The sequence below is a fragment of the Hemitrygon akajei genome, unplaced genomic scaffold, assembly GCF_048418815.1.
Source record: "Hemitrygon akajei unplaced genomic scaffold, sHemAka1.3 Scf000042, whole genome shotgun sequence".
NCBI classification, from domain to species: Eukaryota; Metazoa; Chordata; class Chondrichthyes; order Myliobatiformes; family Dasyatidae; genus Hemitrygon; species Hemitrygon akajei.
In genome coordinates, this window is record NW_027331928.1 from 7,437,954 (window position 1) to 7,452,231 (window position 14,278).

Consider the following 14,278-nt stretch of genomic DNA (forward strand, 5'->3'; position numbering starts at 1 on the left):
TTTGAAACTCTCTCCTTACCGTCTGATAACGTGTTCCTGGGGTCAAACTCATTTTGAATCTCCCTTCACGCCGTCCGTTACACACCACCGGTTTCAGACAGAGCGTTTAACTGTCTCCATTTGCCTCATGGAAAAGAGTAAAAACTGAGAGGACACAGAATTTTTTAAGAGGGGAACGACAGATTATGAGGCTATAAGGTTAGAACACGCGTGTGTGAAATGGGATGATGTTTCAGCAGGGAAATGTTCTATGGACATTTGTTCGAAATTTCGGCATCTGTTGCAGGATTTTAGGGTTAAATTTGTCCAGGTGAGGAAGATAAACAATGGTAGAGTGATGGAGCCATGGAGAAACTAGTCAGGTGGAAGTAGGCAGCATACATGAGGTTTAGGAAGCAGGGGTCAGATGGGTCTATTGGGGAATATTGGGTAGCAAGAATGGAGCTTAATAAGGGGCTGAGGAAAGCAAGAAGGGGTTATAAGAAAGCCTTGTCGAGTAGGGTAAAGGAGAACCCCAAGGCATTCTTCAATTATGTTTAAGAGTCGCGGGGTAATGATGCAGCTTTGTAAAACGCTGGTTTGGACACACTTGGATTACTGTGACCTGTTCTGCTCGCTTCCCTATAGGGAGGATGTGGAAGCATTGGGAAGGGTACAGAGGAGATTGAGCAGTATGCTGCCTGGTTTAGAGAGTACGCATTATGATCAGAGATTAAGGGAGCTAGGTCTTTACTCTCTGGAGAGATGAAGGATGAGAGGAGACCTGGTAGAGGTATGCAAGATATTTAGAGAAATAGATAGAGTGGACAGGGCACCACTATTCAGTGCAAGAGGACATAGCTTTAAGGTAATGGGAGCAAAGTTCAAGGGGGTATTAGAGGAAGGTATTTTACTCAGAGATTGATTGGTGCGTGGACTGCACTGCCTGAGTCAGTGCTGGAGGCACATACACTAATGAAATTTAAGAGGCTAATAGACAGCTATATGGAGGAATTTACGTTGTTGGTAAATATGGGAGGCAGAGTATAAGTGTCGGCACAACATTGTGGGCCGAAGGGCCTGTATTGAGCGGTGTTTCTTTTCTGTTCTATGTTCTATATCGTCCAATCATACACTCCCGTGGTCAGACACATGGTCAGCTCCCTCCACACCGTTGGAGTTATTTCTGCTCCCTTCCACCGGATATCGATTTCTCGCTTCTCAGCTTCTCTGCGTCTCTGTGTGTACAGGTCGTTGGTGTGGTTTCACACCATTTTCTCCCAGTGACTGTAAACTCACCACCTGTCTGCAGCCCGCTCTCCCCTCCCCCTCCCTCCTCAGTTCTACCTCTGGTCTCACACACACTTATTATCGCTGAGACAGACACAGTGTTGGAGTCTACAGGAACGGCGAAGTGCTAGTGATTGGTGAGAAGGAGTGAATGAGAAAACAGGGAGATACGCTCTGTTTCTGAATCCGTTACAGTATTATCGGACTGCGAGGCGGCAGATTCACTCTGTGTCAGGCCCCCGGAGGAGGTGATGGCACACTGTTGAGTGAGTTGCATTCTGTGTCTGACCCTGGGAATGATTGATAGGACAGTGTGGAGGGAGCTTCTCTCTGTGTCTAACACCGGGAGTGTGTGACGGGACGGTGTGGAGGGAGATTCACTGTGTGTCTGACCCCGGGGAGTGTGTTATGGGACGGTGTGGAGGGAGCTTCACTCTGTGTCTGAACCCTCGAGTGAGTGATAGGTCGGGGTGTACAGACCCTCTCTGTGTGTCTAATCCCGGGAGTGTGCGATGCAACGGTGTGTTGGGAGCTTTTTTCTGTGTCTGACCCCGGGAGTGTGTGATGGGACGGTATTGAGGGAGATTCAGTTAGGGTCTGACTCCGGGAGTGGGTGACGGTTGGGTGTGGAGGAAGATTCACATTGTGTCTTACCCCAGGAATGTGTGATGGGACGGTGTGTAAGCAACTTTACTCAGTGTCTGGCATAGTTAGTATGCGCTGGAACTGTTTTTTGGGATCTTGACTCTATGTCTGATCCCGGGAATGTGTTTTGGGAGAATGTTTCAGGAACTTCTCTGTATGTCTACCAACAGTATTATTTAATGGGACAGTGCAGGGGGAGCTTAACTCTGTCTCTTACCCGGCGAGTCTGTGTGATTGGGCATATTAGAGAGATCTTCACTTTTGACCTGATGCCTGGAATGCGCGATGGGCATGTGTGAAAGGATTCCCATTCTCTGTCTGATTACCCGCGGATGTAATTGACGCTGTGAAGTCACACTCACGGTTTACTGGCACTATCCTTCAGAACAGACGATGGGGTGAAGCAACATTGTATTAAATCTGTTTAAAAGAGGAACAGAGATGTGTGATATATCCACACCAGAATGAATCTTCCACCAGTTCATCCCAATACATACCTCGGGGGTAAGAGACACAGAGAAGTATCCTCGTCACCATCGTAACACATTCTCTCGTGGTCAGTCACAGATTAACTCTTTCTCCACTGCATCGTATCACACACTCCCGGGGTCAGACACAGAGTGAATCTCTCTCCACAACGTCCTATCACACACTCCCGGGGTCAGGCACACGGTGTAACTCCCTCCACACCGTCCCATCACACACTCCCGGGATCAGGCACAGAGTGAGTCTCCCTCCACACGGTCCCACCTCAGACACAGAGTGAATCTCCTTTCACACCATCCCATCACACACTCCCGGGGTCAGACACAGAGTGAATCTCCCTCCACACCGTCCCATCACACACTCCCGGGGTCAGACACAGAGTGAATCTCCCTCCACACCGTCCCATCACACACTCCCGGGGCCAGACACAGAGCGAATCTCTCTCCACACCGTCCAATCACACACTCCCGGGGCCAGACACAGAGTGAATCTCCCTCCACACCGTCCAATCACACACTCCCGGGGTCAGACACAGAGTGAATCTCTCTCCACACCGTCCCATCACACACTCCCGGGGCCAGACACAGAGTGAATCTCCCTCCACACCGTCCCATCACACACTCCCGGGGTCAGACACAGAGTGAATCTCCCTCCACACCGTCCCATCACACACTCCCGGGGTCAGACACAGAGTGAATCTCCCTCCACACCGACCCCATCACACACTCCCGGGGTCAGACACAGAGTGAATCTCTCTCCACACCATCCGACGACATACACCAGGGGTCAGAATCATGGTCAAGTTAATTCTGCACTCTTAAACTAGTTATCGAGATTTCTGTTCTCAGTTTCTCTCAGTCTTTTTATCTACCGGCCGGTCGTGTGGTTTCACAACCCTTTCTCCCAGTTTCTGCAAACTCAACACCCCGCACTCTATGTCTCTCATCAGGAGTGTGTGATGGGACGGTGTTGAGGGAGATTCACTCCGTGTCTGACCCCGGGAGTGTGTGATGGGACGGTGTTGAGGGAGATTCACTCCGTGTCTGACCCCGGGAGTGTGTGATGGGACGGTGTGGAGGGAGATTCACTCTGTGTCTGACCCCGGGAGTGTGAGATGGAACTTTGTGTAGGGAGATTCACACTGTGTCTCTGCCCGGTAGTGTGTGCTGGGACGTGTGGAGTGATCTGCACTAATGTCTGATCGCTCGGTGCCGAAGTGCGCGTGCTCTCTCTCTCTCTCTCTCTCTCTCTCTCTCTCTCTCTCTCTCTCTCTCTCTCTCTCTCTCTCTCTCTCTCTCTCTCTCTCTCTCTCTCTGTCTCATCCAGACACACACACACACACACACACACACACACACACACACACACACACACACACACACACACACACACACACACACACACACACACACACACACACACACACACACACACATAGCCGCTACTGCACATCTCCTCCAGCACCACCACCCTTTTATCCACTACCCTCACCCCCATTTCGTTTCACCTCCCCCCTTACGTACAGTGGAGGATGTAACTAATCCCCACTGTACAGTGATCGGCGCCTTTCATGGAAACGGTACTGATGGCCCGGTCAAATTTCAGTCCAGTGAACTTTCACTCTGAGCGGGAGAGAGTGGGAAGAGAGAAAGTGGGGTAGATAGGTTGGGGAGACAAAAAGAGAAGGTTTAGTGTGGAGGCAGTGAGATAGAAAGGCAGAGGAGAGAGAGGGAGTAGAGGAAAAAGGAGAGAGCCGGAGAGAGGAGAGAAATTGATGCGGGTTAGAGGCCTTCATGGGAGTGAAATAGGGGGATAGTGAGGGGAGATGAGGAACAGAGAGAGAAAGTGACAGACACAAGTTAATGGAGGGTTTTTGAGGGAGCTGCTGAACTCCGTCTGCTGGGCCGACGTCACTGCTATTTTTATTTTTATTTTTGCTGTCTGTATGCCGGCCCAGTCAGTGTAGCCGCACGCTTTCAATAATTCTCTGAAATACTGACAACCCCCAGCTTATGTTCCAATGGGTGAAGAGAGTCAAATGTCAGACACCGCGCAGCGTCTGTTAGTTTCCTGTAAACTTCAATATCTAAATATATGCATTCTTTGATACGTTCTACACGGTGTGAAAAGGGCAATCTTTTACTAGTGTCGGTGGCTCGGTTACTTCGGTGGGTGTTTCTGGTTTGTCCGGGGCCGTGGTTTCTACAGCACAGAGGGCCTGAATAAACAGAATGTTGCAGTAGGCGATGGGGTGTTGGTTGTAAACCACTCGGACAGTAAATGCAACATTTCCGCCCGAGAGAGGGAATAGAAGAAAAAAAGAGAGAGCTCGAGAGAGAAGCCAAATTAATACCCTCCAGCAATCCACCATGTCCATTTCTACCCCTCTCTCTCCATTCTCTCCCACTCCTTGACCACCTCTTCTTTCAGTGATAACCCTTTCTGACCCCTGTCACTCACGATTCTCTATCCGCCAAAACTTAACCTTCCCCTTACTCACCTTACCTCTGTTTCTCCCCACTCTCACTACTCCCACCCAGCCACATTCATCTCTCCAGACCAACCCCTCTCACAACCACAATCTCCCTCAACCCCAGCACTTCCTGCCCCTGCTGTCGTCTCCTCTCTTTATCAGCGGCTCATCTGGTGTTTGTTTGTCTCGCTGAGCTCAGAGACGCACGGGATCATCGACAGGATGGACGACAGCGAGACTTACATGAATGTGCAGATCGTAAAATCTGACTCAACGTCTCCATCGAGAGGTGAGTATGACAGACACGGAGGGAGGGAGTTACAATCTCTTTCCAACTCGGGGAGTGGGTAATGGGACGGTGTAGCCGGGGCTTCAGCCTGTGTCTGAGTTCGGGAGTGGGTAATGGGACGGTGTGGCTAGAGCTTCACTCTGTGTCTAACTCAGTTTGTATCTGCTGGGACTGTGTTTTGGGATCTCGACATTGTGTTTGATCCCGAGAATGTGTTTTGGGAAACTGTGTTGGGAACTTGTCTGTATGTCTGACAAAAGGATAATTTGATGGGACAGTGCAGATGGAGCTTCACTATCTCTAAACCGCCGTGTCTGTGTGACCGGACGTTTCGGAAGGATCGTCACCTTAAAACAGACGCCGGGAATTTGTGATGGTGTGTAAGGATTCCAATTCAGTGTCTGACGACTGGCGGATTTAATGGACGGTGTGGAGCGAGATTCTCTGTTCATTGGTCCTATTTTCCAGAACAGACGAAGGGACGAATCAACATTGTTCTAACTCTGTTTCAAAGCGCCTTGAAATAAATTCAAAAACGGAAGAGGTATGTGTGAGACACACAGAAGATGTATCCACACAAGAGTGAAGCTCCCTAAACTCTATCCCATCACAGATTTTCGGGATCAGACACACAGATAAGAGCCCTCCACAGCGTCCCATCACACACTCACGGGGACAGACACAGAGTGAAGCTCCCTCCAAACCGCACCATCACACACTACGGGGGTCAGACACAGAATTAATCTCCCTTCACACCGTCCCATCACATAATCCCGGGCTCAGAGACAGGGTGACTCTTCCTTCACACCGAACTATCAGTCACTCCTGGGGACAGACACAGAGTAAATCTCCCCCCACACCGTCCCATCACATGCTTCCGGGGCCAGATATAGGGTTAGTAGCCGCCTCAGAGACCGATAACACAGTAACGGATTGAGAAACAGAGCGAAACTCCCTCTTCACTCCATCTCTCGCCTCTCACCAATCACCAGTTTTTCAGGGTTCCTGTAGCCTCCAACAGTGTGTCTGTCTCAGAGATAATAAATTTGTTTGAGACCAGAGATAGAGCAGATGAGGGAGGGTGAGGGGAGAGCGGGCTGTGAACAGTTGGTGAGTTTCCAGTCACGGAAAGGAAATGGTGTGAAACCACACGACCGGCCTGTACACACAGAGACGTAGAGAAGCTGAGAAACGTGTAATCGTTTTCCGGTGTAAGTGAGCAGAAATAACTCCAACGTTGTGCAAGGAGCTTGACCAGGTGTCTGACCCCGAGAGTGTGTGATGGGACGATGCGGAGGGAGATTCACTCTGTATCTGACCCCGAGAGTGTGTGATGGGTCGGTGTGGAGGGAGATTCACTCTGTGTCTGACCCCGAGAGTGTGTGATGGGACGGTGTGGAGGGAGATTCACTCTGTGTCTGACCCCGGGAGTGTGTGATGGGTCGGTGTGGAGGGAGATTCACTCTGTGCCTGGCCCCGGGAGTGTGTGATGGGACGGTGTGGAGGGAGATTCACTCTGTGTCTGACCCCGAGAGTGTGTGATGGGTCGGTGTGGAGGGAGATTCACTCTGTATCTGACCCCGGGAGTGCGTGATGGGACGGTGTGAAGGGAGATTATTTCTGTGTCTGACCCCGGGAGTGTGTGATGGGACGGTGTGAAGTAAGATTCATTCTGTGTCTGACCCCGAGAGTGTGTGATGGGTCGGTGTGGAGGGAGAATCCCTGTCTGTCTGATCCCGGTGCTGTTTCATGGGAAGTTGTGGAGGGAGCTTTACCCCGTGTCTGAACCTTGGCATGTATGATGGGACGGTGCGGAGTGAGATTCTCTTAGTGTCTGAGCCCGGGAGTGTGTGATGGGACGGTGTGTGGGGAGGTTCTCAGTGTGACAGACCCCCGGAGTGTGTGATGGGAAATTGTGGAGGGAGCTCCACTCCATGTCTAACCCTGGGAGTGTGTGATGGGACGCTGGGTAGGGAGTTTTACTCTGTGTCTGACCCCAGGACTGTGTCATGGGACGGTGTGGAGGGGGATTCACTCCGGGTCTGACCCCGGCAGTGTGTGATGGGACGTTGTGGAGGGAGCTTTTCTCAGCGTCTGACCCCCGATTTGTGAAACGGGATCGTGTGGAGGGAGCTGCAGTCTGGCGTGTACGTATCACATTCCCGGCGTCAGTAAAGTTTTTTGATGTTTGTACGACGGCCCAGTCAGTGTAGCCGCACGCTTTCAATATTTCTCTGAAATACTGACAACCCGCAGTTATGTTCCAATGGGTGAAGAGAGTAAGACACAGAGTGTAGCTACCTCCACATCATCCAATCATAGAACCCCAGGGTCCCCTCACACACTCCCGGGATCAGACACAGTGTGAAAATCTCGCCATACAACCCCATCACACAATCCCGGTATCAGACACAGAGTGAAACTCTCTCCACACTGTCCCATCACCCACTACCAGGGTCAGAGACAGAGTGAACCTCCCTACACACCGCCCCATCACACACTCCCGGGATCAGACACAGTGTGAAACTCTCGCCACACAAACCCATCACACAATCCCGGTATCAGACACAGACTGAAACTCTCTCCACACTGTCCCATCACGCACTACCAGGGTCAGAGACAGAGTGAACCTCCCTTCACACCGTCCCATCACACACTCCCGGAGTTAGACACAGAGTGAATCTCCCTCCACGCCGTCCCACCACACACTCCCAGGGTCAGTCACAGAGTGAATCTCCCTCCACACCGTCCCCTTACACAGTCCAAGGGTCAGAAAAATGGTGACGCGTCCTCCGTACCGTTGGTGCTATTTCTACTCTCTTCTCTCCGTTCTGTGTTTCTGCGTGTACAGGCCGGTCGTGTAGTTTCGCAACAATTCCTCTCAGACACTGCAAACTCACCACCTCTGCACAGTCCTTCCTCCCCTCACCCTCCCTCCTCAGTTCTACATGTGGTCTCACGAGTTCTTATTATTTCTGAGACAGACACACTGTTGGAGGCTGAAGTGCTGTTTATTGGTGAGATGGGAGAGAGGGAGTGAAGAGTGAGAGTTGCTTTTTTTCTGAATCCGTTTTGTGTTATCGGACTGTGAGGCGGCAGGTTCACTCTGTGTCTGACCCCTGGAGCATGTGAAGGGACGGTGTGGAGGGAGATTCACTCATGTCTGATCCCTGGAGCGTGTGATGGGCTGTGTTTTTGGATCTTGACTCTGTGTCTGATCCCGGGCATGTATTTCGGGAATTGTGCTGGGAACTTCTCTATATGTCTGATAACTGTATCTTTTGATGGGACAGTGCAGGGGGAGCTTAACTCTGTCTCTTACCCGGCGAGTCAGTGTGATCGGTCTGTTTGTTGGCATCTCCACTTGACACCTGACACCGGCAATGTATGATGGGCCGCTTTAAAGGATTCCCATTCTGTTTCTTTGACGGATATAATGATAGATAGATACAGTGAATGTCCCATACACTTATTGTAGCAAAACTAATTAGATACAATACTTAACTCAGTAAAAATATGATATGCATCTGATATCGCCCTCTCAAAAAGCATTAATAAATAGCTATTAAAAAGTTCTTAAGTAGTTTCCTTAAATACATTGAGTCCTAACCCCGGCACTTTAACATATCTTACTCCTGGCGGTTGAATTGTAAAGCCGAATGGCATTGGAGAGTATTGATCTCTTCATCCTGTCTGAGGAGCATTGCATCGATAGTAACCTGTCGCTGAAACTGCTTCTCTGTCTCTGGATGGTGCTATGTAGAGGATGTTCAGGGTTTTCCATGATTGACCGTAGCCTACTCAGCGCCCTTCGCTCTGCTACCGATGTTATACTCTCCAGTACTTTGCCCACGACAGAGCCCGCCTTCCTTACCAGCTTATTTAGACGTGAGGCGTCCCTCTTCTTAATGCTGCCTCGCCAACACGCCACCACAAAGAAGAGGGCGCTCTCCACAACTGAAAAAAGAGATTCACTGTTCATTGGTCCGATTTTCCGGAGCAGTCGTTGGTCGGTGTTTTAACATTGTTTCTGAGCGTCTTTTAATAAATTCAAAAGTGGAAGAGGTATGTGTGATATATCCACTCCAACCCATCACATATATCGGGGGTCAGACACACAGAAAAGCTCCCTCCGCACCGTCCCATCACACACTCCCGGGGTCAGACACAGAGTGAATCTCCCACCACACCGTCTCATCACACACTCCCGGGGTCAGACACAGAGTGAATCTCCCTCCACACCGTCCCATCACACACTCCCGGCGTCAGAAACATAGTGAATCTCCCACCACACCGTCCCGTCACACACTCCCGGGGTCAGATACAGAGTGAAACTCTCTCCACACCGTCCCATCACGCACTTCCGGCATCAGGCACATCGTTGCATACTCCCAGGATCCGACTAGGGGTTTATCTCCCTCCACTTCCCTCATGGAAATGCATAGAATCAGAGAGGACAGGAAAAAAGAATAATTTGGCAATGGGGAATTATGAGGCTATGAGGCTAGAACTTGCGGGTGGTAATTGGGATGATGTTCTTGCAGGGAAAAGTACTATGGACATGTGGTCGGTGTTTAGGGATCTCTTGCAGGATGTTAGGGATAAGTTTGTGAGGAAGATTAAGAATGGAAGGGTGAAGGAACAATGGTTGACAAATGAAGTGGAAAATCTAGTCACGTGGAAGAAGGCAGTATACATGCCGTTTAGGAAGCAAGGATCAGATGGGTCTATTGAGGAATATAGGGATAGCAAGCAAGAGTTCAGAATAGGCTGAGGAGAGCAAGAAGGGGATATAAGAAGGCTTTGGAGTGTAGGGTGAAGGAAAACTCTAAGTCATTCTTCAATTATGTGAAGAACAAAAGGATGACAGGTGTGAAAAATAGTCCGAATTGAGATGAAGTTGGGAAGATGTGCCTGGAGGCTTTGGAAGTGAGCGAGGTCCCCAATGAATACCCCTCTTCTGTATTCACCAATGACATAGAATTTGATGACGGTGAGGACAATATGAATGCGGTTGATGTTCTGGAACATGCTGAAATTAAGGGAGAGGAGGTGTTGGAGTTGTTAAAATACGTTAGGACAGATCAGTCCCGGGGCAAGACGGAATATTCCCCAGGCAGCTCCAGCAGGCGAAGGAAGAGATTGCTGAGTCTCAGGATAGGATCTTTATGTCCTCAGTGTCGACGGGAATGATACCGGAGGATTGGAGGGAGGCGAATGTTGTCCCTTGTCCAAAGGCGTTCGTAGGGATAGTCTGGCTAAGTATTGACCAGTGAACCTTCCGTCTGTGGTGGGAAAGCTGTTGGAAAACTTTGTTAGCGACAGGACTTATGGGCATTTAGAGAATCATGGTCTGACCAGGGACAGTCATCATGGCTTTGTGAAGGGCATATAGTATCTTGCAATCCCGATAGCGTTCTTTGAGGAGGTGTCCAGGCATAAAGATGAGGGTAGTGCAGCGGATATCATCTACATGGATTTTAGTAAGGCATTTGACAAGGTTCCACACGGTCGACTTATTCAGAAAGTCAGAAGGCATGGGATCCAGGGATGTTTCGCCAGTTGGATTCAGAATTAGCTAGCCTGCAGAAAGCATTGGGTCGTGGTGGAGGGAATACATTCCGGATTGGAGGGTTTCGTCTACTGGTGCCCAAAAGGATTGATTCTCGTACCTCTGCTTTTCGTGATTTTATTAATGACATGGATGTAGGGGTAGAAGGGTAGGTTGGCAAGTTTGCAGACGACACAAAGATTGGTGATGTTGTAGATAGTGTAGAAGATTGTCGAGGATTGCAGAGAGACATTAATAAGATGTAAGAGTGGCCTGAGAAGTGGCAGATGGAGTTCAGCCCAGAGAAGAGTGAGGTGATACACTTTGGAAGGACAATTTCCAAGGTAAAGTACAAAGTGAATAACAGGATACTTGGAAGGGTGGATAAGGCAGAGGGAACTGGGGGTATATGTCCACAGATCTCTGAAAGTTGCCTCACTGGAAGATAGGGTAGTTAAGAAAGCTTATGAAGTTCTAGCTTTCATAATTCAAGGGATAGAGTTTAAGAGTCGCGGAGTAATGATGTAGCTCTGTAAAACTTTGGTTAGGCCACACGTAGAGTACTGTGTCCATTTCCGGTCGACTCACTGTAGAAAGTATGTGGAAGCATTGGAAAGGGTGGGAAGGAGATTTACCAGGATGCTGTCTGGTTTAGAGAGAATGCATTGTCATCAGAGATTAAGGGAGCTAGGGATTTACTCTCTGGAGAGAACCAGTATGAGGGGAGACATGGTTGAGTTAATACAAGATATTAAGAGTAAGAGGTAGAGTAACAGCCAGCACCACTTCTTCTGGGCACAACTTCTGGGCTTTACGTTAAGGGGTGGGAAGCGGATTATTTTTTTAATCAGAGTGTGGTTGGTGCATGGAATTACTCTGCCTGAGTCAGTGGTGGAATTTATAGGATTCAAGATTTATTACAGCCATTGTACACCACAGTTCCCGTACCGTACCCTACACTACAGGAGCAGCAGCTTGACGCACGTGGCGCGGATGTGGCCGTCCAGGAGTCTGGGAACCTTCCGAAAGACGAGCATCCCATTGCCTCGGGAGCCGCCGAAATGTCAGTGACTGCACAGGCAGGTCAGAGTTCACAATAATGACATCACTCTGAAGGGGTCACGTGCTTTACGCACAAGTGTTCAATTTCTAATGCATCTGCGTCGGCCACTTCCTCCGGCAGCCCGTCCCACAGACGGACCACTGTCTGGGTTAAAACAAGATTGCCACTCTTGTCCCCACTTACTGCTGTCACCGTACCCCTGAGCGCTTTGGTCCACGATTGTCCACTTTGCGAGTGCAGAGTGTGTATGTTCCTGTCAGGATTAATAGCAAAGTGAATAAGAATAAGGAACCTTGCTTATCATGGGATACTGGGACACTGAAGAGAGAGAGATGTATGATATGTATAGGAAACAAAAAGCAAAAGTAACGTGTGTGAGGAGTATAAAAAGTGCAAAAAATACTTAAGAAATAAATCAGAAGGGCTAAAAGAAGACTTGGATTAGCTTTGGCAGTCAAGACGAAAGATCATCCAAAGAGCTTCTACAGGTATATTAAGAGCAAAAGGATAGTAAGGGATAAAATTGGTCCTCTTATCTAGGCCTCATATGGAGCCAGTGATCATTAATGGAGAATGTGTGGAGCAGGTTAAGACCTACAAGTATCTGGGAGTAGTTAGACGAGAAGCTAGACTGGACTGCCAACACAGATGCCTTGTGCAGGTAGGCACAGAGTCGACTGTACTTCCTTAGAAGGTTGGCGTCATTCAATGTTTGTAGTGAGGTGCTGAAGATGTTCTATAGGTCAGTTGTGGAGAGCGCCCTCTTCTTTGTGGTGGCGTGTTGGGGAGGCAGCATTAAGAAGAGGGACGCCTCACGTCTTAATAAGCTGGTAAGGAAGGCGGGCTCTGTCGTGGGCAAAGTACTGGAGAGTATAACATCGGTAGCAGAGCGAAGGGCGCTGTGTAGGCTACGGTCAATTATGGAAAACCCTGAACATCCTCTACATAGCACCATCAAGAGACAGAGAAGCAGTTTCAGCGACAGGTTGCTATCGATGCAATGCTCCTCAGACAGGATGAAGAGATCAATACTCCCCAATGCCATTCGGCTTTACAATTCAACCGCCAGGAGTAAGATATGTTAAAGTGCCAGGGTTAGGAATCAATGTATTTAAGTAAACTACTTAAGAACTTTTTAAAAGCTATTATTAATGCTTTTTGAGAGGGTGTTTTTAGATGCATATCATATTTTTACTGAGTTAAGTATTATATGTAATTAGGTTTGATACAAAAGTGTATGGGACATTGGAAAAAAAGTTGAATTTCCCCATGGGGATGAATAAAGTATCTATCTATCTATCTATCTATCTATCTTGAAGATCAGAGTGGTCGGCTATGTATGGAACCAATAGCAATGGGAGATATCTCAAACGGCTTTTTTGCGCCTGTATTTACTAAGGGAACCTGCATAGCGTCAATGGAAATAAGGCAAACAAGTTGTGAAGTTATGGAGCCTACACAGATTGAAGAGGAGGAGGTGCTTGCTATCTTGAGGCCAATCAGAGTAGATAAATCCCCGGGACCTGACAGGGTATTCCCTCGGACCTTGAAGGAGTCTAGTGTTGAATTTGCAGGAGCCATTGCAGATAGATTTAAAATGTCGGTTTTTACGGGTGAGGTGCCGGAGGATTGGAGGATAGCCAATCAAATAGACGTTTAAAAAAGTCTTGAAAATTAATCCGGGAAATTAATAGCCGGCAGATTAGACGTCGGTACTAGGGAAATTATTTGAAGGCGTACTAAGTGTTAGGATCTACAAGTATTTCGATAGACAGTGAATTATGAGGGAGAAACAACGCGGCTTTGTGCGTGGTAGCTCATGTTTAACAAATCTATTGGAGTTTTCCGAGGAGGCTACAGGGAAAGTGGATGAAGGGAAGGCAGTGGACGTTGTCTACATGGAATTCAGTGAGACCTTTGGCAAGGTTCCGTATGCGAGGGTAGTTCGGAAGATTCAGTCGCTGGGTATACATGGTGAGGCAGTAAATTGGATTAAACATTGGCTCAATAGGAGAAGTCAGATAGTGGCAGTGGAGGATTGCTTATCTGAGTGGAGGCCCGTGACTGGTGGTGTGCAGCAGGGGTCAGCCCTGGGTCCATTGATATTTTTCATCTATATCAATGATCTGGATGATAAAGTCGTAAATTGGATCAGCAAATCTGCTGATGATACACAGCTTGGAGGTGCAGTGGACAGTGAGGAAAGTTTTCAAAGCTTGCAGAGGGATCGGGACCAGCTGGAAAAATGGGCTGGAAAATGGTAGATGGAGTTTAATACAGACACGTGTGATGGTAATTACAACGTAAATGGTGGGGCACTGAGGAGTGCAGTACAACAAAGGGAGCTAGGAATGCAGATACAAAATTCTATAAAAGTGGCGTCACAGGTAGATAAGGTAGTAAGGAGAGGTTTTGGTTCATTGGCTTTTCTAAATCAAAGTATTGATTACTAGTGTTGTAATGTTATGGTGAGGTTGTATACAACATTTGTGAGGCCGAATT

At 48.6% G+C, this 14,278-nt stretch overlaps 1 protein-coding gene across 1 annotated transcript in view; it reads left to right on the forward strand.

Annotated features, from left to right (window-relative positions):
- LOC140720445 (C-type lectin domain family 12 member A-like) overlaps positions 1–14,278 on the forward strand; it is a 30,294-nt gene that overhangs the window by 2,615 nt on the left and 13,401 nt on the right. Inside the window, exons 2-3 of the mRNA XM_073035299.1 lie at positions 5,036–5,162; positions 11,653–11,796. Of these exons, the coding sequence (XP_072891400.1) occupies positions 5,036–5,162; positions 11,653–11,796 (271 nt within the window). The remainder of the gene's footprint in view (positions 1–5,035; positions 5,163–11,652; positions 11,797–14,278) is intronic.